Source organism: Bos javanicus, chromosome 1 (genome assembly GCF_032452875.1).
Source record: "Bos javanicus breed banteng chromosome 1, ARS-OSU_banteng_1.0, whole genome shotgun sequence".
Classification (NCBI taxonomy): domain Eukaryota; kingdom Metazoa; phylum Chordata; class Mammalia; order Artiodactyla; family Bovidae; genus Bos; species Bos javanicus.
In genome coordinates, this window is record NC_083868.1 from 83,056,723 (window position 1) to 83,080,543 (window position 23,821).

General features: G+C 56.3%; 2 protein-coding genes across 8 annotated transcripts; one reads left to right on the plus strand and one right to left on the minus strand.

Moving 5' to 3' along the window:
• The first annotated feature begins 104 nt into the window (after nucleotides 1–104).
• On the plus strand, nucleotides 105–14,954 carry CLCN2 (chloride voltage-gated channel 2). 4 transcript variants are annotated; one of them, XM_061413990.1, is made up of 24 exons: nucleotides 105–947; nucleotides 3,179–3,335; nucleotides 3,485–3,616; nucleotides 3,960–4,088; nucleotides 4,180–4,313; nucleotides 4,420–4,497; nucleotides 4,588–4,666; nucleotides 4,764–4,889; nucleotides 4,992–5,076; nucleotides 5,166–5,267; nucleotides 6,056–6,140; nucleotides 6,277–6,432; nucleotides 6,820–6,889; nucleotides 7,125–7,235; nucleotides 7,461–7,674; nucleotides 7,987–8,120; nucleotides 8,361–8,533; nucleotides 8,663–8,777; nucleotides 8,952–9,025; nucleotides 9,255–9,314; nucleotides 9,460–9,498; nucleotides 9,667–9,771; nucleotides 14,144–14,230; nucleotides 14,366–14,954. In XM_061413990.1, exons 1-24 carry the CDS (start codon nucleotides 876–878, stop codon nucleotides 14,558–14,560), a joined length of 2,712 nt encoding a protein of 903 aa, XP_061269974.1. In that variant the 5' UTR covers nucleotides 105–875; the 3' UTR covers nucleotides 14,561–14,954. The 4 variants fall into 4 exon arrangements, 3 of the variants coding, with proteins under 3 accessions (XP_061269974.1, XP_061269979.1, XP_061269992.1); XM_061413995.1 differs by lacking the exon at nucleotides 3,485–3,616; XR_009735888.1 differs by lacking the exons at nucleotides 14,144–14,230; nucleotides 14,366–14,954 and having other exon boundaries at nucleotides 8,909–9,025; nucleotides 9,667–9,716.
• On the minus strand, nucleotides 14,873–23,677 carry FAM131A (family with sequence similarity 131 member A). Of its 4 annotated transcripts, none has more exons than XM_061414020.1 (6): nucleotides 23,495–23,677; nucleotides 21,088–21,230; nucleotides 18,798–18,891; nucleotides 18,394–18,576; nucleotides 18,113–18,229; nucleotides 14,873–16,617 (listed from the first exon to the last, which is right to left on the minus strand). In XM_061414020.1, exons 1-6 carry the CDS (start codon nucleotides 23,529–23,531, stop codon nucleotides 16,142–16,144), a joined length of 1,050 nt encoding a protein of 349 aa, XP_061270004.1. In that variant the 5' UTR covers nucleotides 23,532–23,677; the 3' UTR covers nucleotides 14,873–16,141. The 4 variants fall into 4 exon arrangements, with proteins under 4 accessions (XP_061270004.1, XP_061270003.1, XP_061270010.1 ...); XM_061414019.1 differs by lacking the exon at nucleotides 23,495–23,677 and adding an exon at nucleotides 21,869–22,189; XM_061414026.1 differs by lacking the exon at nucleotides 21,088–21,230 and having other exon boundaries at nucleotides 23,495–23,659.
• Nucleotides 23,678–23,821: the final 144 nt, after the last annotated feature.

The window sequence follows — 23,821 nt, forward strand, 5'->3', positions numbered from 1 at the left end:
TGTCCCCACCACACCCGCCTCCCAGGCACCTAGACCTCCCTTCCCTCTGGCCTCACCCATTCCCGTTCCCTCCCCATCTCCACCCCAACCCCCGCACTACCCGAAGGCCAGGTGGCTCAAAGTGCACCTCCTTGGGGGTGCTCCTAGGGGACTCGCAAAGAAGGGAAGGAGAAAGGAAGGGGATGAGAGAGACCGAGGGTCCTAGTTCCAAGCAACCCCCGTTTCTGGGTCTAGCGACCCCCTCCGAGTTCCCCCCTAGTTGTTTTTCATCCCCCAGCAGAGCACTGGACCTTTCCTGGCCAGTCAGCCGTTGGCCCCTCCGGAGAAGCAAGAGAGGGGACCGCCGCTGAGGAACTGGGCCCGAAATCTGATTTAGACGGCTCGGCAGCCCACCGCCCCAGGCCCTACCGAGCCCCGGCCTGTCCGGCCCCTGCCGACCCGGCGCGCAGAACCGCAGCCTGGGTCCGGCCCCTCCACGTGCCAGCGGACCCGCCCCCGCCCTGCCCCGGGACGCCCCTCTCGGCCACCGGCCTCCACCGAGTGGGGTAGCGGGCTCGCGCGTTGCCCGCGCCCCCTGCCGCCTCTCCCGAGCCCGGGAGGCGGCCCCTACGCGGACCCCGGCCAGGCAAGGCCCGCTCCCTCGGAGGGGCCGGCGGGCGGAGCAGCGCGGAGGGCACCGCCCTCGGCCCGCCCGCCTAGGAGGGGACGCGAGCGGGAGGCTGTGCCAGCGGCGCCCGCCCGGGGCCCGCCGCACTCTGCACTCGGCCGCCCGGGCTGCGGGGACGGGACAGCTGTGGGCGCGGGCTCCGCGGGCCGGGAATCGAGCCGAGCCAGAGCCCGAGCCGCGGTGGGAGGCCAGAGGGCTGTGAGCGGAGATGGCGGCGGCAGCGGGGCCGGCGGCGGAGGAAGGGATGGAGCCGCGGGCGCTGCAGTACGAGCAGACCCTGGTAAGTGAAGCCAGCAGAACCCTGAGGAATGTGCTCCCAGACCGCTGCTCCCAGTTACCTGTGGAAGCGACGAGGTCTGGGGGGCCTAACCTAACCCCGTCCCGCCCTCTGACTTGGGGAAACTGAGAGCCTGAAGGGCTAAAAGGTGGGAAGCTGCACGCAGGTCTCTGGCTGAGACTGGGGGCCTGCACAGGACAAGGACTTCAGGTGCTTGTCCTAGTTGTCCTTCCCTCTACTCCCCCCCAGCAACGTTTTCCTTGCTCCTCCCCACCACCACCTGGGGCCAGGGCTCAGCACCCCACTACGCCTTCCCAGCACTACTCACACCCTTGAACATTCTCTCTCTCCACTGTATCTCCACCATCCAAAGACGTTCTTTCTGTCTCTACTTTGTGCGTGGCACGTGCTAGAAAGATGATCAGACCCAAACCCATCCCTGGCCCTTACCCCTGGAGTGGCTGGCAACCCAGCATGGGTAGGCATCCTTCAGTTCATTCTTTGGGGAAAAAATGGTTACCTGCTACCCTGGGGGACAGGAGCTTTACAGGAGGATGGGTCAAGCAGGAATGGGTGTGGGAATTGGACCTTTTGTCCAGGCTGACTCTGGGTGTCCAGCCCCTACCCACCCCAGGGCGGGCCCTCAACATCATTAGAAGCAGGGGTCCTGGGGGTCTGAGCTGACTCACAGCCACCACTGTAACTTCAGTGTTTGAGAAACCTTTTGCCTCTGCTTGTCACTGGGGTGGGGGACCCAAACTCTAGGGAAGGGAGTGGGCCCTGTAGCTCGTTTTTATCAGTGTGGGCTGGAATTTGCCCAGGAAGGAGGCAGGGAAGGTACTTCTCCAGGAGGAGGGGGCCTGGGCTGTATCTGAGGCAGGGAGGTGCCCAGTTATAAGAGTGACTGGATGAAACAGGATGACAGGGAGAGGTGGCACGGTTGGAGTGGAGCAAGGGGAGAGGGGTAAGCCTTTGCACAGCCTGGGACGTGTCTGCCAGTCTGCATAGGCCAAGAATGGGGCATTGGTCAGGGTAGCTGGGCACCAGCCATGTCTCCTTGCCTGGTCTCTATCTCATCTCTGGAACAGAGTTCTCAGGGTCAGGCTCTCTCCTGGGCACTCCCTGCTCCAGCCTCTCCCCCTGGTCCTTCCGATCCCTTTGTCTTTCTCTCACACACTCACCTCCCCCTCCTATGCTGTCTGCCTCTTATACTCTATTCTCTCTCTTCTCCTCCTCCCTTCTTCCCCTCTAGTCTCCTTTCTCTTCTGTGCCCCTTCCCAGACTGCCCCACCCACCCACCTCTTTCTCCTCTCTGGTTCCCTCTCCTCCTTTTCCTGCTCTCTATCACTCTCTCTCTGTGTATCTCTATCTTTCCCTCCCTCCACTCTCCCCTCCAAGCCCCAACAGGAGCCCTTTGTGTCCCGAAGCTCTGCGGGTGGCAGCCGGAATCTACTCCTCCCCACCCCCCAAACACACGCCCAGCTTGGCAGGTCTAGCCACTGCTCGGCCACTCTCCCATCCCATCACCCCAGCATCCACAGTCACAGCCAAGCCATCAGCTTCTGCTGTCCCCTAACCCACCACGGGTCTCAGGGCAGCTCCAGAGTGGGGCTGAGGTCACCAAGTACTCTCTACCCACCCAGAGAGACTTTCCACTCCCATCTGGGCTGACGGGCTGGGGTGGGAGTGGAGACTGGGGACAAGGGGATTAGGGTGGGTGGGAGGGGTGCAGCTGAGTCGGTCACAGGCCAGAGGCCCAGCAGGAACGTGATAAGGATTGGGGCCCCGCCTGTTCCTAGGCCCAGCTCAGCTGCCCCCAGTTCCATGAGGCCCTTATTGTTACCCGTGTGCCCTTGACCATCCTCTATTCTCTGACCTTCCCTCCTCCCACTTGCACGCTGCTTTAGGTTTTTCCATCTTTTCCTTCTCTGGGGCTTTCCCTCCCACTCCTCCTCTTTTGCTCCCCGCCTCCCCAGGCTTGTGAGAAGAGGACCGATTATTCTGCCACCCCCAGAGCTGTGTCCCTGTACCTTGGCTGTCCCCATCACTCCAGCCAGAACAGCCCCCACAATCCGCAGTGTGCATTGTTCCCACACCCCAAGCCAAAGTGGGAAACATGGGTTTAAAAAGGGGTACATAATGTGGGGGCTGGGAGAAGGGGAGTTGAGGCCCCAGGAGCCCTCCCTGCCTCTCCACTCTGCCCATGTCTAACCCCTATCTCCCCTATTACTCAGATGTACGGGCGTTATACTCAGGACCTTGGGGCCTTTGCCAAAGAGGAAGCTGCTCGGATCCGCCTGGGAGGGCCCGAACCCTGGCGGGGTCCACCTTCCCCTCGGGCTCCCCCAGAGCTCCTGGAATATGGACAGAGCCGTTGCGCCCGATGCCGCAGTGAGACCTGGGTTGGGGCAGGGGACTTGGCCGAGCTGTGCTGAGGGGGACAGAGGCAGCTCAAGCTGCCCGGGAGGGGAGGGGTGGGGGTGGACAGGGGTAGGTATGCTTTGGTGCCAGCGTCCCTTTCTTCCCTCGCCTGCTCCCAGTCTGTACTGTACACTGCCATAAGTTCCTAGTGTCCAGGGTTGGTGAAGACTGGATCTTCCTAGTCCTGCTGGGGCTCCTCATGGCCCTGGTCAGCTGGGCCATGGACTACGCCATCGCTGCCTGTCTGCAGGGTGAGGACGAGGGCTGGTGGGGAAGAGCGGGGGAGAACAAGCCTGCTTCCTCCATGCCGCACTTGTCCACTGACCACTTCCCCTGGCCGGCCTGACCGCCCTGTCTTCAGGCGTAATCACTGCCACTCCCATAGGCCACAACTTCTTGCCACCCTATCCAGCTGACCCTATCACCTACAGTGATCTTTGTCTCAGTGAATGCCCTCTAACCCCCTCCCTACCCTTTGTTCCCCTGGCTCTGTGCAGTACTCCCTGGAACAGCTGGTCACACAACTGTGTCCAGCGGCCAGGCAGGGACTGGGTGTGTGCACTGGGGTGCCAATGATATGTCCTCTCTCCACAGCTCAGCAGTGGATGTCCCGGGGCTTGAACACTAACCTGTTACTCCAGTATCTGGCCTGGGTCACCTACCCCGTCGTCCTCATCACTTTCTCTGCCGGATTCACACAGATCCTGGCTCCTCAGGCTGTTGGTACATTAGGAGAGAAAGAGAGGGCGGAGATGGGCCTCCTGAAACAGGCACATCCGGTGACTCTCCTAGGATTGTTCACCCCCCACCCCAGGGTCTGGCATCCCGGAGATGAAAACCATCTTGCGGGGAGTGGTGCTGAAGGAATACCTCACCCTCAAGACCTTCGTAGCTAAGGTCATTGGGCTGACTTGTGCCCTTGGCAGTGGGATGCCCCTTGGCAAAGAGGTCAGTGCAGATTGGGGAATGAAGGAGTCCCTCCCAGGGGAGGACGAAGCCCGGCCAACATCAGGGTGTGCCCCAGCCCCACTCACCACCTGCCTCTACCTCCCAGGGCCCTTTTGTGCATATCGCAAGCATGTGTGCCGCCCTTCTCAGCAAGTTCCTCTCGCTGTTTGGGGGCATCTACGAGGTAAGGGGGACGTTGGGGGAAGGTTTAGGGGCAGGGTGGACCGCTGAGCCCACGCTAATGCCGACTCCCCTTCCCACCACTCTTCGACAGAATGAATCCCGGAACACAGAGATGCTGGCTGCCGCCTGTGCCGTGGGGGTGGGCTGCTGCTTTGCGGCTCCCATTGGAGGTGGGCAGAGAGGGTCAGCCCCAGCCGGGCCCTTGGGTCAGAGGCCATGGGCCAGGCCCAGGCCTCAAGGGCGGCCTCCCTGCCCCTACCCCCGCAGGTGTGCTATTCAGTATCGAGGTCACCTCCACCTTCTTTGCGGTGCGCAACTACTGGCGGGGCTTCTTTGCCGCCACCTTCAGCGCCTTCATCTTCCGGGTCTTGGCCGTCTGGAACCGTGATGAAGGTGGGGCAGCATGGTTCGGGAGGCGAGCCCTGAAATGTTTCAGATGAGGTGGGGCCCTCCAAGGCTACACCCACCTCCCTCTGCTGCTCCACTTCCCTTCAGAGACCATCACGGCTCTGTTCAAAACCCGGTTCCGGCTTGACTTCCCCTTCGACCTCCAGGAGCTGCCAGCCTTTGCTGTTATTGGGTGAGGAGCTGAAGGAGCTGAGGTGTGGGAGAGGAGGAGGTGAGAGAAGGAAGACCTCCTTTTCGAGGGTGCTTCTTCTGTCTCTCCAGTATCGCCAGTGGCTTCGGGGGAGCACTCTTTGTCTACCTGAACCGGAAGATTGTCCAGGTGATGCGGAAGCAGAAGACCATCAACCGTTTCCTCATGAAGAAGTGAGTTGGTTCTTCTTTGGGTTGTATGAGGGTTATTCCCTTGGTGCGGGGAGGGGAGGCGTAGTAACAAGTGAGAAGCAAATAGTGGCCTAGTCAAAAACGGGCAGTCCCTGGAGGAAATTGTCCAGTGTTTTCCAGACTGAACATTTTGACTTTCATTTAAATTACCTGAAAATTGCCACTTTTGAATTTTTAGTCAGTGGAAGAGGGCATTTTGGATCAAAGACTAAGGCTTCCTGTAGGCCTTTGAGTTGGCCCAGATGGCAGTGCCCCCTGAAGAATGTTTGAGTCTTAGTTCTTCCTCCTGCTCTCACAGTTGAGACCCCAACGATTGGGAGCTGGGAGACTTGAGACATGATTTCTCTTGGGACTGACACGCTTCAGGGAAAAGGAAACCTGCTCCCTTGGCACCTTCATGAGTAACCCTAGCTTTCCCCAACAACACCTTCACTCTTAAGTCACCACAGAGAGACAGAGACAGAAGCTTGAGGGTAAGGGGCGGAGTCACAGCTTTAGAGGTGCCCACAGAGGGCTCGGGGGATGGATTCTCCGCTGCTGCTCATACTTAGGGAGTGAGGAGCCGAAAGAAAGACATTAGATGGCCTGGATGGCTGTCACCTCAGGGCCATTGTATCATAAGCAGCAAAGGGGGCCTTTTCTCAGAACTGTGTGCTTTAATGTAAGAGCCAAGGCTCTGCTGTGACCTTAGCTATAAGGTATGTGAGGGCACCCAAGCCTATCACCAGCCTGAGGTTGGTATTTGATGCTGTGAAACCTACATCTCTTAGACGCCTGCTCTTCCCGGCTCTGGTGACTCTACTCATCTCTACTCTGACCTTCCCCGCTGGCTTTGGACAGTTCATGGCTGGACAGGTAACCCCAGGCTGAACAGGCACATGTCCCTTTTCTTGGGATGTATCCCTTTGAAAGCCAATAGCCCTTGCTTGCCTATGGGCCCCTTCCCTTTCCATCCTGTCTCCCCAGACTGAGGCACCCTATTCACCTACAGCTCTCACAGAAAGAGACACTGGTCACCCTGTTTGACAACCGAACGTGGGTCCGCCAGGGTCTGATGGAGGAACTAGAGCCACCTGGAACCTCACAGGCCTGGAACCCACCACGGGCCAACGTCTTCCTCACCCTGGTCATCTTCATTCTCATGAAGGTGGGGCTCCTTACATATGTATAGCCAACACAGGCTTACTAGATATCAGGCACTGCTCTAAGCACTTTCCGTATAATAACCCCTTTAAGCCTCACAGCAATGCTATGAGAAAGGTTACTACTGGTACCCTTGCGTTAGAGGTGGAAAGTCAGGCACAAAGAGGTTAAAAGTAACTGGCCCAAAAGTCACACAGCTAGATAGCAAAGTGAGGAGCTGAACTTAAGCCAACTTGTTCCAAAGTCCTCCTTTTCCTCACCTCTGGGGGATTCTGAGATAACTGGGACATTTGTGTCTAACTGATAAGCAAGGTAGGCTTCTGGGGTGGAGCTGGGGGCTGCCTGGGGCCAGGTGGTGCCTCTACCTGTTTGAACGACCTCCTGCCTGCAGTTCTGGATGTCTGCACTGGCTACCACCATCCCAGTGCCCTGTGGGGCCTTCATGCCGGTGTTTGTCATTGGTGAGTCCTCAGCTGCCTGTTCCAGGCCTGCACCCTCTGGCCACCCCTTGGCTGTCCCCTCTCTGCCTGGGAGCGGGTTTGGTCCAGCCCCAGCCCCAACCCCCACCCCCGCAGGGTAGTCCCCTGCACTGAATGACCCACCGGCCCCTTCCCCCACCCTCTGACCCTCTCTCTTCCTAGTGTCCCTGCCCTCCCCCTCCACTACCTGTTTCTCTTCCCACCCCCTTCCCTGAAGGAGCAGCATTTGGGCGTCTGGTGGGCGAAAGCATGGCTGCTTGGTTCCCTGACGGCATCCACACAGACGGCAGCACTTACAGGATTGTTCCTGGAGGCTATGCAGTGGTGGGTGAGTACTCCAGGTGTCTATGCGTCTTGGAAAACCCCTGTGGCTGGGCCATAGGGCCTGAGGCTCTGGCGCCCCCTGCTGGTAGAAACCAGGCTTCCCTCAGATGCACAGGCCCACTCCCCAGGATTGCACAGGGCAGCCCTGAGGGTCCTGCCCAGAGTTGAGGGGTGGGGGGGTCATCTAGGGCCTGGGCACCCTGAGGAGACTGAAAGTGGCTGTCCCCAGGGGCGGCTGCGCTGGCAGGAGCAGTGACGCACACTGTGTCCACGGCCGTGATCGTGTTCGAGCTCACAGGCCAGATCGCCCACATCCTGCCTGTTATGATCGCCGTCATTCTGGCCAATGCCGTTGCCCAGAGCCTACAGCCCTCACTCTATGACAGCATCATCCGAATCAAGAAGCTGCCTTACCTGCCTGAGCTGGGCTGGGGCCGCCACCAGTACGGAGGGCTGGGTGACGAGGGGGGTGCGGGTGAGGGGCAGAAGGCATCCTGGGACTCCGTCACACACACCTCCAGCAAGTGAGGCTGGGAGACCAGCCACCCTGCTGCCTCCTGGCCAACACCGCCCTTGTCCACTCCATGGGGAACTATGGCTGACCCACCTAATCAGAACGAGGGCAGAGGGTGCTCCTGGGTCCTTCACCCTTGTCCCCATAAGCTCTGGGGCCTTCCCTGTAGCCCTGGGATGGTAGTACTCCTGGCTGCCCTCCCCATACTGACCACAAAGAGAGTGCCTCTCTCGGCTCTCAGGCAGTACCGGGTGCGAGTGGAGGACATCATGGTGCGGGACGTTCCCCACGTGGCACTCAGCTGCACCTTCCGGGACCTGCGGCTGGCACTACACAGGACCAAGGGCCGCATGCTGGCCCTAGTAGAGTCCCCTGGTGAGCCAGGAGGGGTACCAGGAATGAGGGTCATCTCCCAGCGTTGCTGCTCAGGAAGGGGGAGGGGCGGGAGCTCAGGACCAGACTCCTTGGTTCCAAAGGCAGTAAGCCAGCAAACTCAGCCAGGATTTCCCTTGGGTATGTGGCCTGTATCCAAGGCCCCCCACTGGGTGCAAGAGAAGGCCAGTGGGTAGGAGGGCCTCTCCCCGGCTCTTGAGTCCTCCCACCTATTCTCTCCAGAGTCCATGATCCTCCTGGGGTCCATCGAGCGCTCGCAAGTGGTGGCATTGCTGGGGGCACAGCTGAGCCCAGCCCGCCGGCGGCGCTACATGCAAGAGCGTCGAGCTGCCCAGACCTCTTCACCCTCCGATCAGGAGAGTCCCCCCAGCCCTGAGACCTCCGTCCGCTTCCAGGTGAGGGGGAAGGCGTCATGGCAGGGCCACCCAGACTTTGTAAATGCCATCGTGTAGACTGTACGAGAGGGTGGCGACACAGAGGTGGTCAGGGACCACAGAATCCCCAACCCCTTCCCGCCTATGCAGGTGAACACAGAGGACCAGGGCTTCCCTGCAGGCCGGGGCGAGACTCACAAGCCCCTGAAGCCTGCTCTCAAGAGGAGCCCCAGCAACACTGTGAATGTCAAGGAGAGCCCCACAGGTGAGCCCACCGGCTAGCACGATGGAGCCAGAGACCAGCCCCGGAGACCCACAAGGTCCCTGCCCAGATGCACCAGAATAGCAATAGGATGCCTCTCCCCTGCCCTCCTCACCTCTCCTGGTCCTCTCCAGCAAAGATGGCACTGCCCTCAGGGCCTTGTGTTTGGGAACACAGGGAACATGGAGCAGGCTGGCATCACCCTCAGAAGCCTCTTCTGTGGCAGTCCACCCGCCGAGCCCACCTCAGAGGTGAGTGGTCGGAGCCTCTCCATCTGGCACTTTCTCTCCGTCTCTCTCTGACACTGAGACCGCCTCTCCATTAGCCTGCAGTGCCTGCCTCCATCCTCCCTGCCCTTCTGTCCTCCTAGATGTCAGCAGTCCCTGCGGTGTGCCCTTCCTCCCAGCTCCACCACTTTCCCTCACCTCCCTCCTCCCTATAACATCAAGTCCTCTTCTTTCTGGTTTGGCTCTAACAAAGTTGGAGAAGTCGGGGAAATGTGACAAGCACAAGCTGAAGCGGGTCCGAATCTCCTTGGCGGTAAGTGCTCCCTTTCCTCCTGTGGCTCCTCTGGAGCAGGAGACAGGGAGGGCCAGGCTGTAGGTGGGGCAAGCTTCCCTGTGCTGGGGAGAGACACTCCCTTCCCCCAGCCCCCAAGCTGTCAACATTCCTTCCTCTCTCCTAGAGCGACTCAGACCTGGAAGGCGAGATGACCCCTGAGGAGGTAAGGTGTGACTGGACTCTAGACTCTGTTTCTTCCTGGCTGTGTTCAGTCATCATCTTGGCTGCTGTCCCCGTGGGAGGGACTGTGGGATAGGAAAAGAGGCAGGCTTTCAGGGAGCTGAGAGCAGCTGTTGGCACCTCCCTAACCCTTCTAGTCTTGTCCCCTCAGATTCTGGAGTGGGAAGAGCAGCAACTAGATGAACCTGTCAACTTCAGTGACTGCAAAATTGACCCTGCACCCTTCCAGCTGGTGGAGCGGACCTCTTTGCACAAGGTAGGGCCAGAGGCCTGGGGCTACCTGGGCCCTCAGGAGCACAGGGTGGGGATCTAAGTCCTCCTACAAACTTGGACTCAAGCCAGCGACAGGAAAAAGAGACATCAGAGAGTGGGCTCTGTGCTGACATGTTTTTCAGACACATCGCTTCAAATGATGGGAGGCCAAGAGCCAGGGCCCCTTAGCCCCTTCCTGTCTATGGTAGAGCCAGGCATCATTTTTTCTGTGCTCAGCCTTGCCCGCGGGAACTCTGCACCAAAACAGCAACAAAGACAGGGCTGGAGCTGAGTGGAAGCCAGAAGGCCTCTGACCCTCTAGGGTCAGAGTGAGGCAGGAGGCTGCCAGCGCCTGAGGAGGCTAATACACTCACAAAGGGGAAAAATGGATGAGAAACAGGCAGAAGAGAATCTAATAAACAAGTGAACAAACATCCAAGTAGGACTGGGGACACTGCAGAGAAGAGATAAACAAAGATGAGAAGTGCCTAGCAGGGGGCTTGGAATGTCAGACCCCAGAAAGTCTGACTTAATGTAGGCCAGAGGAAAACTGGCAGGGACACAGGAAGATAGCTAAGCAGAAGGGCAAAACAGTCTGCAGAAAACCAGAGTGCAGACAGGTTGACGGGTGAGGCGGATGCTCGTGGAGGGCAGGGGTTCTCTTTGCAGGACTACCTCAGGCTCCCCAGGGTGAAGTGGCCAGCATCACTGGGCATCTTCCAGCCTCTCAGGGAAGGCAGAGAGCACAGGTACACCAGCAGGCTGCTCAGGCAGACACCAGGAGAGTTTAGCTAAATTGTTGACAGATTTAACGTGCAAGCCTCTGAGGCACGGGGGATGAGAAGGAACACTCCCAAGGTCTGCAGCTTGAGCAGCTAGCTTAGACACCAGCTTTGCCCAAGAGCCAGCCTAGCCAGCCAGCCAGACAAGGAGGGCAGGAAGAACAGGGAACAAAAACAAAAAAGCAAAAGGTAATAAAGGAACTTATAAGCCTTTGGGTAAAGACCCCAGATCAAAATTGCCATGCAATTGCAAGGAAAAAAGAAGATAGGCCTGTGAATAATACATCTGGCTTTTATTCAAAGTCTTTCTTCCTAAGACCTCTAAAGCTTTTCCATCATCTTACTTGATCCTCAAACATCGCACAATGATAGTGAAAATGCTGACATTTTTTAGTGCCAGCTACGTGCCAGGCAGTGGGCTAAGTTCTTCACATGTTCAATCTTCACAACTACCCTGTAAGATGGATATTGTGATAGTCTAGTTTTTACAAGGACATTGAAATTCAGACAGGTTAAGCAGTTTGTTCAAGTCACACACCTAGTGGAGAAGGAAATGGCAACCCATTCCAGTGTTCTTGCCTGGAGAATCCCAGGGACAGAGAAGCCTGGTGGTCTGCCGTCTGTGGGGTCGCACAGAGTCAGACACGACTGACGCGACTTAGCAGCAGCAGTGGCGGCACACACCTAAGTAAGTAGCAGAACTAGGCCTGAACTAGGCCTGGAATCCAAAAGTCTGTGGATTTAACCATATTTATACATGGAGAAACTGAGGCAGTGAGGAGGTCACTTACCCAAGTCAGTAAAGCAGTCAGGCCCAAGGGCAGATTTCCCAGCCCTACTTCCAGGATTCTTTCAGAAGGCCACACTGTCCCTCTCCCTGTCAATTCACTGTTCCTAAGCCTAAGAAGTACAGGCCTTTTAGTGAGCTCCCTGGTGTCTAATTAAATTAAAATGAAAAGGAACAAGTAGATGTTTGTTACAAATTTAAAAATCCTAGGAAGAAAAGAAGCCTTTGAGGAACCAACTAACAAAAGTACAAAGAACTGAAAGTGATAAGAACATAAAAATGAGAATTCAAACTACCCTTTTAGGCCTGAGGAATCAGTTAGTCCAATGAAGTGCAGGAAGAGAATATTCAGAAGGGAGTGGAATACATGGAAGACTAGTTAGGAACCTGTGCAAATGGACATCTCCTACCAGTGGAGTACCTCGTTCATTCAGGGCCACCTGCAAAGCACCAGTGGGTAGAGGGGAGGAGCTAGAGTGCCAACAGGAGGCCAGCGGGCTGAACCTGAATCCTGCCACGTTGTAGCCAGCTTTTTAACCCTGTCACATTTCTTAGCCTCTCTGTGCTTCACTTTCCTTAACTATAAAATGGGATCATTGTACCTACATAATAGCGTTTTCTGAGGATTAAAGTTAATAACATGTAAAGCACTTACGGACTTCCCTGGTGGCTCAGATGGTAAAGTGTCTGTCTACAATGTGAGAGACCTGGGTTCAATCCCTGGGTTGGGAAGAATCCCTGGAGAAGGAAATGGCAACCCACTCCAGTACTTCTTGCCTTGAAAATCCCATGGACGGAGGAGCTTGGTGCAGGCTACTATCCATGGGGTCGCAAAGAGTCGGGCACGACTTATATCAGTGCCTAGCACATAGTAAGTATTCAATATCCTTTCGGAATTACTGCTGCTACTTACACTGAGAAACAACCAACAGGAGACTTTAAAAGATGGTGTCATGAGGGAAGGGTTGAGTGTGGCAGAAATGGATGTTCTCAGAAAAGGATGAGTGATCATGTGAGACTTGAAGCTTGGGTGCCTGATGGCATCTGAGACTGGAAAGACAGGCTGAGGCGGTTTGGGAAGGGTCTTATGAGCCATTCTGGGGAGTCTGGGGTCTAACTCAAGTTTGGGAAAGCTCTTAGGATGGCAGAGCCAACATGGGGGGAAAGGAGGCAGAAAGCAGAACCCATTACAATGTGGCAGCCCTATCCTGGTGAGGATGCTAAGGGAGTTTGGGAGAACCACCAGGATGTTCAGAAAGTCAATCCGTAAGGCTTAGTGGGACAAGTGTTTTGCAAATCTAAAAAGCATATTGTCTGCCAGAAGCTCACTCTGATTAGAATTGTGGAGAACTGAAAATCAAGGGGAACTATTTAATAGGATCCTTGGGAGATGAAAAGGATTATTAAACCATAAGAAGGCAAGACTAAAGGATTACTGAAACAGGAAATCTTATAACAATGTTTCCCTCCAAAGGCAGATGATGAAATTAAAGATAACTTGTAGCACACAGGATTCAAGTTAGCTAAGAGGAGGAACTTGCTAACTAACCACAGGACAATTATGACAAGGGCATGGAAGGAGCACAGGAGAGCGTATTCTAAAACTGAACTTCTAGCTCCCTTTATGATTACTGTCATGCCTCAGATGGAGAAAGTTAGGAAAGTCCTGGAAGTCCTTTTCTAAAGAATTTAGCAACTGTATAATAAAACATTTTAAAATTGTTAAGATGATTACAATGAGTTCTGAGTAACTGGTACTCTAGATCTGGGTTATTAGTGCCCATTTTGACTCAAATATTAAGCCAAAAGGCTTACAAGTAAACTCAGAACAGTGTGATAAATGATAGGCCAAAAATTCCAGGAACTGCTGAGTCAGTAGAGTGTTTTTCAAGACATCTGGCCTGAGAAAATCCACTTAGGGCATGAGGGGAACTGCCTGACAATTTCTGAACCCTTGTTGATTACATTAGAAGGCCTGGGGGGAGGGCCCAAAGCAAGAAAAACATGGGGAGGATGGGTGTAACTGTTGTCCCCCTGGACTGCAAACTACATCTCAGAAGGAGCCGGGATGCTAGCTGGGCTAGCAGAAAAGGCAAAGTGTATGAGAGATGTAGAGTGCTGCAGGCCAAAGTTAGAGAGGTATCAAAGCTGGCCAGCCCCGCAAGGGCCCACAGCAAGCATGTCAGCCACAGAGGTGAGTTAGAGGTGGAGGATTCAGGGCCAGTACCCCTAGGGGGAGTGGGGTGTGTGTGGAACTTGGATCCACGACTAATTGGACAGCGGCATAGGACGACAGGGGCTGTGCTTCCTCCTGCATAGTGTGACGAGAAGTTGCCTGGGGCTGCAAGGCTACTTCTTACTGATGACCTTGAGCAAGTCACTTCAGCTCTGAGCCTCATGCTCCTCGCCTATAGAAGGGGTACCATACTTACTTCTCAGGACACTACCGAAATTAAATGCCTATATAGGAAAAACCTAGCCCAGTGCCCGGCCAGTCATCTGATGTTGTATTTCAACAGTTGTTCTCTGTCCTACTTTCTAACATGGAATAAAGAAGCCTTCCCCTGTCCCTTCCCCCATCAACGTAAGGACCATAAACATTCCCACTATCAAGTTTCTGAGGCTTGGTTGCAGAAACGTTCTCATTATTGTTGTTTTTCCTCTGGTGGTCCTGTCCCCTTCTCCTCACCATCCATGACACCCCCCTTCTACTGCCCACTGCCACCTTGTTCTGGGTCCCTCTGGCCTGTAATGTACAGCTGTCCCATCACGTATCAAGTCCAGTGTGTTTTATCCCCACCCTGCAGACTCACACCATCTTCTCACTGCTGGGAGTGGACCATGCGTATGTCACCAGTATTGGCAGACTCATTGGAATTGTCACCCTGAAGGAGGTGAGATGATGATGGCCATCAAAGCCACTTCCACAAAGGCTCGGAGGCTTCTCTCTAGCCCACCTGGGGAAGCACTGGGGAGGCATCTGAGTAGGGAGCCCCGAGTCCACACGTCTGACCCTCTTACCCTTCCAGCTCCGGAAGGCTATCGAGGGCTCTGTCACAGCACAGGGCGTGAAAGTCCGGCCGCCCCTCGCCAGCTTCCGTGACAGTGCCACCAGTAGCAGTGACACAGAGACCACCGAGGTGCATGCACTCTGGGGGCCTCGCTCCCGCCACGGCCTCCCCCGGGAGGGCAGCCCTTCTGACAGCGATGACAAGTGCCAGTGATCCCCTCAGGTGTGACCTGGGATGGCAGTGGCCGTGGCTATCGGCCCAGATCCTGTGGCTTTCCTGTTCTCTCCACCATGGGAACACAGGAGCTCCAGCCTCACTTCCAGACCTGGGGTGCTAGCTTCTCCCAACTCATCCTACCTGAAATCTGAGCCAGTGCCCACCTGCAGCAAGTGTTCCCAGGGCAGGAAGGTCAACACTGGCCTGGCCAGAAGAGGGTGGGTTCGCTTGACCCCTGCTCCCTCTTTGAGAGGGAAGGGGTAGAACTAAGATGGGTTTATACTGGAACCTCCAATGACCAGATGTATATAGAGATTTACAAAGATTTTTATATTAATTTAATAAAACAAATTCTTAAATAGAACAAAATAAACACCTAATGAGCCACTTATATATAGAATGCCTGTGCCCTTTGGCTCTGTTCTTACCTTGGGCCCTCTCACCTGCCAAAGTCTACAAAGCTCCAAATTGAGCGGCCACCCGCAGCCCCCAGAGCTGTAAACTCCAGAGCCCGCTGTCCATGGAATGCCGGGTCTGCAGAGGCCGCCGCTGCTTGCTCATCCAGACCCCAGCTGAGGCTCAGGCCCCAGGAAGGTAGCTTTGCCCTTTTGTTCAGCCAAGAAAGACAACCCTCTTTCCTCCCCAAGGAGAGACACTCCCTCATGACTGTCTTTTGTTGACACAATTCCTACAGACAACTGCCTGGCCACTCATGTGGCCCCCTTGTGGCCCTCTCTGGAAGAACATCCAAATCACTGCTCCGTGGCAACCAGGGCCATCCCTTCTTCCAACTCCACCCTAAAGAGAACTCCTGAGTGAATGGGGCAGCCTTTGGGCTTCGAGCCACCAGTACCCTGCCCACACGTCCTTCAAGTAGCTGGGGAAAGGCCTAGACCCCATCACAGGGGCCAGGAAGAGGGCCAAGGGTACAGGCTTTCGTCATTCCATGGCCTCCCAGAGAAGATCCGACTGAAAGAATAGACCGAGACCCCTCTTTAAGAAAAAGAAGATTTAGAGACTATGGAGAGGTGAAGCACAGCACAAGCCCAGCTGGGCGAGGGGCCCTTGGGGGGACAGCTCGATCCAGAGGCTCCAGGAGGCTTGGAGCCAGCCCCCCCGGGCGGGGGCAGTTCTGTCAAGCACTGCACATGGACTCGGAGGTGAGAAGAGAAGCAGAGGAGAGGCAGGGGTAGAGGGCGGGAGAGGTGGGGCTCCCTCCTGCTCTACAGCCCAGTCACAGCCACCCCCTTAGGGGTTCACATCACCCAAGAAGGAAATGTGTACGTGGTGTTTTTGATTTAAGAACATGAACATCACTGTCTGCCACAGCTGTAGCCATGCCCCAGGGGCCCCGGGCATCCCCCGGCAAACCCCAGGAGTGGGGGCAGGACATGCGCCCCCAGCCTGGCCCCTCCCTCCTCTGAACACTTTCATGCAAACACACAATGGAGGAGTGAGTGCTCCCAGGAGCCCTCCAGGCTTTGGAGCTCTGCTGGAAGCCTCACCCACGCTGGGGCACGGAGGCTCTGTCCCCAGAAGCAGCCAGGGGACACATGCCACCACCGGGCATGATTTGGGTCACTGTTCCTCCGGCTCCACCTCGTCCTCGTCTAAGGACACCACCCCAGAAGAAGCTACGTCAGAGGCTTGCCGCTGCCGTTCCCAGCTGCTCACTGGTGGCAGGCAGAGCGGCTGGCAGTCCTTGCAGGGGGCTGGCTCCTCCTCAGCAGGAGAAAGGCAGGACTCTGTGAGGGGCGAGTTGTAGAGCGAGTCCTGGGCCTCCAGTGGGCCCAGGCTGCGGAAGGCACTTTCCCGGCTGGGGGGCAGTTTGGCGAGGAGCAGCTCATCGCCCAGCAGCTGGGAAGCCAGGCGGGCTGGGGAGCCCAGCAACCCGTCCTCCAGGCTGCACAGACTAGAGCACAGGGTCTCTGGGGACACGGTCTGCGAGCAGTCGCTCTCAGGTTCCACGGAGCCCTGGCGCACAGGCCGGGAGAATCTGTGGCCAGTGAAGAGGTCCTGGAGGTGGGGCCCCAGGGGCAGCTGCCCAGTCAGGTCTGCAGGGGGAGAGAAAGAAGACAGCCCTGCTAGCCCCATTTCAATTGGCCCACCTGGAAGCCACATCCTCCCGGCTCCCAGCCTCACAGGAGCTGAGTAACTTGGAGCAAGTTGCTTAACCTCTCAGTGCCTTAGTTTCCTTAACGGTGAACTGGAGATTATAACTTTATGGGATTTTTGAGAGAACAACAGACTCTGGAACTTGGTGAGAGTCAATAAATACAGGGATACCGTACATGGTGCAGGTGGCTCACTGCACAAGGGGCGCCTGTCCAAGGCTGAGTTCAGCCCACAGTCCCCGCCAAGCAACATGCCCTAGCACGGGGCTATCCCCACCAGAAAAAGGCGACCCTTTTTCTAACTTCCACAGATTCCACAGGGGCTAGTAGTGGCCTTGGATAAATGTTGGTCGTTATCATTATACCAGGGGTCAAAACAGGCCTGGAACTCAAACAAAAACACTTGTGGTTCAGGCATCCTAATCAGTCCCTTTAAGACCACAGCAGCAATCCCCAATCTGCTCTAATGTACTGCCCACCCTGGAGAACTTGTTAATTAGCCAGAGGGGATGGGCCACTGGGTAGAGGCAATCTTCAAAGGCAAAGAGGTGGGGGGATGGTGACCTGTGAGGTTTGAGGCTAGAAGCTACAGAGAAAGTAAGCCACGTGGTTTAGAGACTGGAAGATGAAAGGAGGGCCTTTGCACAGCTGCACAGCTCCTGCAGGGTCCCCTCTGCAAGCCCAGGCCCAGGGAAAGATCCACAGGCAGGCCTCGGCTGGAGGGATAGGGCAAGGATCCGGAGCTGGAGCCAGAGGCCCTGTGGGCGGTCCCACCCCAGCAAGCCTTCCTGTTTTCCTGGGGCCCCAGCCCTGCAGGGAGCTGTGCTGCTGCACTGCAGCTCCTCTGAGCTGCCAGAAGGCTGCCTTGAGAGGGCAAGGCAGGACACAGCAGACCCTCAGAGATCAGCTGCACAGAATGCACCAGTGAGATCTCTGGGCTTTTTGTTTGTTTGTTTGTTTGAAGGTGGCTCTGCAGGTAAAGAATCTGCCTGCAGTGCGGGAGACCTGGGTTCAATCCCTGGAATGGGAAGATCCCCTGGAGAAGGGAAAGGCTACCCATTCTAGTATTCTGGCCTGGAGAATTCCATGGACTGTATAGTCCATGGGGTCGCAAAGAGTGGGACACAACTGAGCGACTTTCACTTGAAGGATTGTGAAGACCAACTGCACAGACAGGCAAAGAAGGCTCAGCACCTATGGAAAAGGAACCACTCCCATTTCCAACCGCTGACTGCCCACTCACCAGCGGTAGCCAGCTATCCTGCCCTTGGAATGTCAAGGACTGTCTGGACAGTTTGTCCTTCTCCTCTCCCCTTGTGCAGGCTGAGGACATTTTGGGTCTCCCTTTCCAAAACAAAGGCTGAGCTCTGAACCACAAGGCCTGTCAGGTGGTTCCACCTCTGCTGGCAGCACTGGCATGAGATATCTCCCTCACCTGAGTCAGTTCCCCCAGCAAAGTCTTCATCATAGGATTCATCAGTGGAGTCCTCGCCGTCCACCGAAGACCATGCCCGGAGCTTGGCTTCTGCAATGGCGAATTGTTCAGCCACTCCTGACAGGAAGGACACAGTTTGTTTAGCAGAGGTGAGCTAAGATGAGGGCTCAGTTTAGACACAGGAGAGGGAAGACACAGCGGTACAGAAAGACTCCAACCCCCACATCAGGCCCGAGGAGATGAACATGAGCATCCCTACGATAAACCCTTTCAGTACCCACCTGCTGCAAAGCGAGCCTCCTGTTCACCCTCACTGAGGTCCGAATAGGAGGAAAAGGCTGATTCCAGGGCAGCAGGCGAGTCACTTGGCTTGCTCCAACCCTTCCACTCAATGAGGTGAGCCACTCGGCCCTGGGCCATGGCAGTGGGCTTGGTCACGTGGTCCTTCACCACCTGGGAAATACCTGGAAGGGGGTGCAGAATGAGGAAAGCTGGTAAAGACACAGACCAGAGAGCATCTGGGAAGAGAGGGGAGAGGTAATGGTAGTTAAGAGTCCACGTGTGTCTTTGGCCGGGAGGAGGGAGCTGGGATTCATTTGAGAAAGAGAGGAAAGAGGGAGCCCAGCAAAAGCTCACAGGATACAGTCCCCAAGGGCATGTGCAAAAGGACAAAGGGGGTGCATACCATGCAGCGAGGATCTGGCCAGCGCAGCAATCTCCTGGATAGTTAGGGCTCTCCGGGACTTGGGCAGCATTGCGATTGTGTCTCCAACATTCACCTTGGGTGACAGCATCAGAGGGTAAGTGCCCCTCTGACAGCAGTGTCCCCCACAGGCCCATATTCCACCCAAGGCATCAAGGAGATGTGGGAGCTTGGAAGAGATGCCAGAGCATCTCCGATGTCCCAGTTGCCACTGGGATATGTCAGAAAGTAAGAGGCCAAGATCTTCAAACTGTGTCCACTCAGGAAACAACATAGACATGAGCAGGTCCAAGGGAATAGAACTGCAGCTAACCTGCCACATCCTGGCTTGCAGGGAGGGAAGCAGGTTGACAAGTAAATGGAGTGGGGCCTTTCAGAATAGCAAAGAGGGGAGGCCAAATGCATGGCAAGTGGGACTTCTCCAGGTTCTCTCCCCCTTGCCCATCTCAGTCTTCAGATCCCCCATTCTAGCTGTTTCTCGAGCTTACAAGGGCCACAAACTCAGTATGATCAAAACCAAGCCCAACAGCTTCTCCTCACATGCGGTCCTGCTACCGGACTTTCTGGTTTCGCTCCCGCCCACCACTCTCCCACCCCACCTGGCTCCAAAGTTCAGCATTACCATCAGCTCTCCCCTAAGCCTGCTCACCTAGATCTGTTATTAACACCTAGCGACTCCATCTCCAAACTGCTTTCTACACTACTGTCATCCTTTCTACTCCTACTGCCACAGCCCTTTCTCAAGGGTACACCCTCAGTACCCCCTGCTCAGATTAGCGCAAGCGGTGGTCCCCCAAGTTCCAATTCCACACCGTTTTCTCAGCCCAGAATGTTGTGTATGTTAAGTGTTCCCCACCCCGCTTCCCATGACTGGTTCTTCTTCCTCATCTTTAGGGTCTTGGCTGAAATATCACTCTCTCAGAGAGCCTTCCTGGCCACCCTAGCAGTAGTCCAGGCTCCCTCTGTAGCCTACAGCCAGTTGCCATCCTCTATCAACAGACCCTGTGTGTGTCACTATGGTCTGTTTCCTGTGTTTCCTTACTTCTTGTTGGTTTTCAGCTCTATGAGAAATTTGGTCTCCCTTGGTCACTGCTGCACCCACCCTGTGTTTAACACAGGGCCTGGTACAGAGTAGCTCTGAAAATACATAGGCTGAATGAATTAGGCAAAGTATAAAAATAAACAAGTAATTTTCCTGGAGTGCAGCCGGTCACAACATGTCCCTATTTAAAATCTTTCCTGGGTTCTTCCAGTGCCCAGTGAAGTGGAAGCTGCATGGTCAGGCACTGAAAGAATCCATTCTGTGAGGCCCTAGGCTGCCTCCAGGTCTGCTTGGAATCCACCAGTGATTTCCTCTGCCCAGTGAAAGCCCACCTTTCCACCTTCCCTCCAGGCAAAGGAACGCAGCTTTCCCCTGGGCTAAGAATGCCATCCTTGCCTGAAAAAACGCTCCCTATCATTTAAGGCCCGATTCTCAAGTGCCACCACCTTCTAATTATGTTTTCAGTCCACAGTTTCTCTGTCTTGTATGCCTGCACCCCCAGCTCAGCAATGTCCTTGCATCTTTCCTGAGGAATTTTGAGGTGGCAAAGCCTCAGTCTGATTCACCTGGGTTCCTACCTCCACCCTACACCTGGCTCAGTGCTCCTTGGCAGCCCTGGGAAACGTCTCCCTCAATGAATGAATGAAGTCAGAGGCACACGCCCCGTCCCCGGCACTGCTGACCTCTCCTCCAACACATTCCCACCCCTCAGAAGACGGGCTCCACCTGCCCCCTTGACCTCAGGCCCACCCCGTCCCTTCAATACCTGGCTGACAGGGCCCCCAGGGTGGCGCCGGCAGCTTCAGGCCCAGCCTGGCGGGGAGCACCTGGTGGGTGTTCCCTGGTTCGCTCTCCCGCCCTCCCATCACTCCCCCCAGCCATCGCCATCCTTGCCTGCGCTCGCGCAGCTGCGGCCCAGGCCCAGAGAAAAAGGTGTATGTCTCCCTGGCAACCCATCACCATGCAACAGGGTCTCCCGGGATACGGCCCGGGATGCGCTGACGTCAGGGCCCAAGGCGCAAGCAAGCCCGCCCGCTGGCACAGCGCCGAGCAGAGCAGACCGGCGCGCGGGGGCGGCCTTGTGGCCCCGGCGGCCGGATAGCGCCTCCGCTTGCAGGAAAAGGGAGACAGAAGCAAGGCTGGCTGGCGAAGCGGGGGTGGGGCACACAGATGCCCTTCACGTGGATGCAGGGGGCCCCCTTCCCCCTACCAACACCAGGGGCCCAGCACCTCTGGCAAGTCCTGGCTGTCCACTGAGGAAGGGCGGGAGGACCGGCTCCAGCCTCGGAGAGTCCGAGCAGATCCCAAGGAAGACAGAGAGAGGCCTCGAGGAAGTTCGATCCACTCCACAGCCCACGCGGGGTCCGATGCCACTGAGGGGTGGGGGAAAGGCTTTCAGCTGGGCTCCTACTTCTGCCGAGATCCCCACTTTCATCGGGTGTTGCCCTTATCATTTCTCCGTACCCCATCCCCCAGCCCCTAGAACCTGAGCATTGTGCTCTCCACAAGCCTGAAAGCCCCTATCCTCACAGCACTGACCTTCAGGCCTCTGGGGCCATTTTGTGGCAGACACTCCCCACCATCTTCCTCAAGATATATTCTATCAAAACCCTAGGTATGAAACCTCAACTTTGATAAGTTCCAAACCTTCTCAGGTTTCTCAACCTACCCATTCCTCTTGGAAAACACACCACATTCTTCCACCAACATCTCCCCCTCTCCCCACCACCAACTTGGACCCTTTACAAGCTCGCTATGGTTCTTTCCTCTGGCCAGCCTCAGCTTGTGCGCAGCTCTTCACTCTTCTTTTCTGACAAACCTGTGATTTTTCTGACTTTCGTCCCAGTCCCCTAAGGCTTTTTCCTGATGCCCTGTCTGGCCCCAGCCTGTCTGTTCCTATCTCAGCCTGGTTCCCAATAGCTACCCAGAGTAATTTTCCTCTTGCCACCTGAGCATCCTACTCCTCAGCTTCCCATCACCTCCCAAATCACATCTATGTCCCTGGCCTCACCTCTTCGACTTGTCTGACAAGTCCATCGTCCTCCGGGCCCTTCACGCTGCCACAGAAACATTTTGCCCAGCACAGAAATCATAGGCATGCTGGCTGTGTTGATGCAGAGAACCAAAAGCCCAGAACCGCTCCAGGCTCAGCTCCCAGTTCTATTCCTATTTTGGCTCCGGATGCTGAGCCAGTCCCCTCCCCACTTGGAACCTGTGCCTAGTCACAGAAGGAGAACACTCTGCCTCATGGCTTTGAGGAGGTGGGAGTGCCTGGGCCCAGCTGAGCTCTCTGGAGCTCAGGAGCTGAGGCCCATCCCCTAGACAGTGCCAACAGGCAATTGTACATCACAACTGACCTTTAGCTGGAGCAGCCGTCTCTGTCCCTGAGCCTCAGCCAGCTGGTGGTCCCCAGAAACGCTACCAACCAGAAGGAAGACACAAGGTTACAGGCCAGCCCTGGCCCCCAGCTGGTACCTAATCAGGGCTCTCGAGGCCAGTCATGGGGTCAGCCAAACTCTCCTGACTGCAGGAGGGAATGACTTCCTGAACGCCAAGCCTTAGCAGGGCCAGAGGGATCAGAGCAGCCTGCTGCTTCTCAGCTTCAAAAGTCATGAGATTAATTTAAGACTACAAATCCTAGAATTCCTCATGGGAACCCCAGTCAAATACATGTCTCAGCTAGAGTCTTAAGTCCCAAAGAACCTCAAGTAACACCCACACTAAGGCCTCTGTGCCTGACCGCCTGCCCTAAAAGCCCAGGACTCATTCCAAACCCAACCCTACACACGTCACAAGTTACTGCCTGGCTTTAGGCCTGGGGAAATCCATGACACGGGAGTAAAGTAGGCTGGCCTACCTCAGACACTAAACTAAGGCCAGGCCCCAGTGTGCACCACAATCTATGGGAACCAAGGCCCAGGCAGTGGTCAGCAGTTGTGGAAAGGATGCCCCGACAGCCTCCCTCTGGGCTCCTGTTTCCCTCCACAGGGCAGAGTGAGTTCTGTTTTTGTTGGGAGTGGGGTCAGGGGACTACAACAGTTTTTTACAGATGAGAGGTGATCAGGTGTTCACAGGTGCCCCCAAATGAGGCTGCAGTCCCCTTCATCAACCTACGGAGTCTGAAGTGGGTAATAAGTTTGGTCAAAAACTCCATGGTAGGATGCTTGGCCAGCGTCTGCAGGCTACCTCCTGAAGGGGGTTGGGACACAGCTAGGAGAAGACAGGTTCCCAGCACAGGGCCACTCCCAGGACAGTGAGAGGAGAGGTGTAGGCAGAGGGGGAGGTGACTGTGAGTGAGCATGCAAGGTCAGTCGCCACGAGCTGGAGAGGGTTGAGCAGCCCTTCTCTAGGCTGTGCGCCTCCTGCCACCCTCAGCGGTGGGGATGCAAGAGGAAAGACCACGAGTCCACCCTGCAGAGCCCAGAGGCAGTAGCAGGCCTTAGGAGCGAGCATGAATCGGTTTACCCCCCTCCCGGCTCGGCCCGCTCCTTCCTCCTGCCGGGCCCGCCTCCCCATGCAGGCTCCTCCCTCTCCCAACACCGGCCCCCTCCTCAAGGTCCCCACCCGCCCGCGGCGGCCCGCGCACCGGGTAGCCTCAGCCCGATTTCCCAACCCGGGCCCGGTCTCCGCCTCTTACCCTGACTCGCCGGGCTCCGGGAGCCGATACAGCCCATGACCGGACACCCAGCCACGCTAGCCCGCGCTCGGGGTCCGGGCCATCGCCCTGCAGAGGGTCGGGCCGCGGCCGCCACCGGGGAGGGGAGAGCCCGTTGAGAAGGGAGGGGGGTGGGAGCCGCGCGTCCGCCAACGCTCCCGGGAGAGGGAACCGGGCTGGTGACGTAAGCGCGGGGGCGTGGCCACCGCGTCACCACCCAAGGCGGGCGGGGCGAAGCCGACGTCACAGCCACGTAGAGGCGGCCTGGGGCCGAGTCAGGAAAGGTTCGTCCTGTGCTCCCAGACCCAA

What these genes read in the sequence shown, in the direction of transcription:
- FAM131A (XM_061414019.1), bottom strand. Translation starts at nt 21,956, where the DNA reads ATGCCTATGATTTCTGTGCTGGGCAAAATGTTTCTGTGGCAGCGTGAA. An exon ending in GGCCAGATCCTCGCTGCATG is followed by an intron (nt 18,577 to 18,797) that starts GTATGCACCCCC and finishes ACCCCCTTCCAG; the next exon opens with GTATTTCCCAGGTGGTGAAG. An exon ending in TGCTGGGGGAACTGACTCAG is followed by an intron (nt 16,618 to 18,112) that starts GTGAGGGAGATA and finishes CTCCCCCTGCAG; the next exon opens with ACCTGACTGGGCAGCTGCCC.
- CLCN2 (XM_061413990.1), top strand. Translation starts at nt 876, where the DNA reads ATGGCGGCGGCAGCGGGGCCGGCGGCGGAGGAAGGGATGGAGCCGCGG. An exon ending in TGTTTGGGGGCATCTACGAG is followed by an intron (nt 4,498 to 4,587) that starts GTAAGGGGGACG and finishes ACTCTTCGACAG; the next exon opens with AATGAATCCCGGAACACAGA. An exon ending in CTTTGCGGCTCCCATTGGAG is followed by an intron (nt 4,667 to 4,763) that starts GTGGGCAGAGAG and finishes CTACCCCCGCAG; the next exon opens with GTGTGCTATTCAGTATCGAG.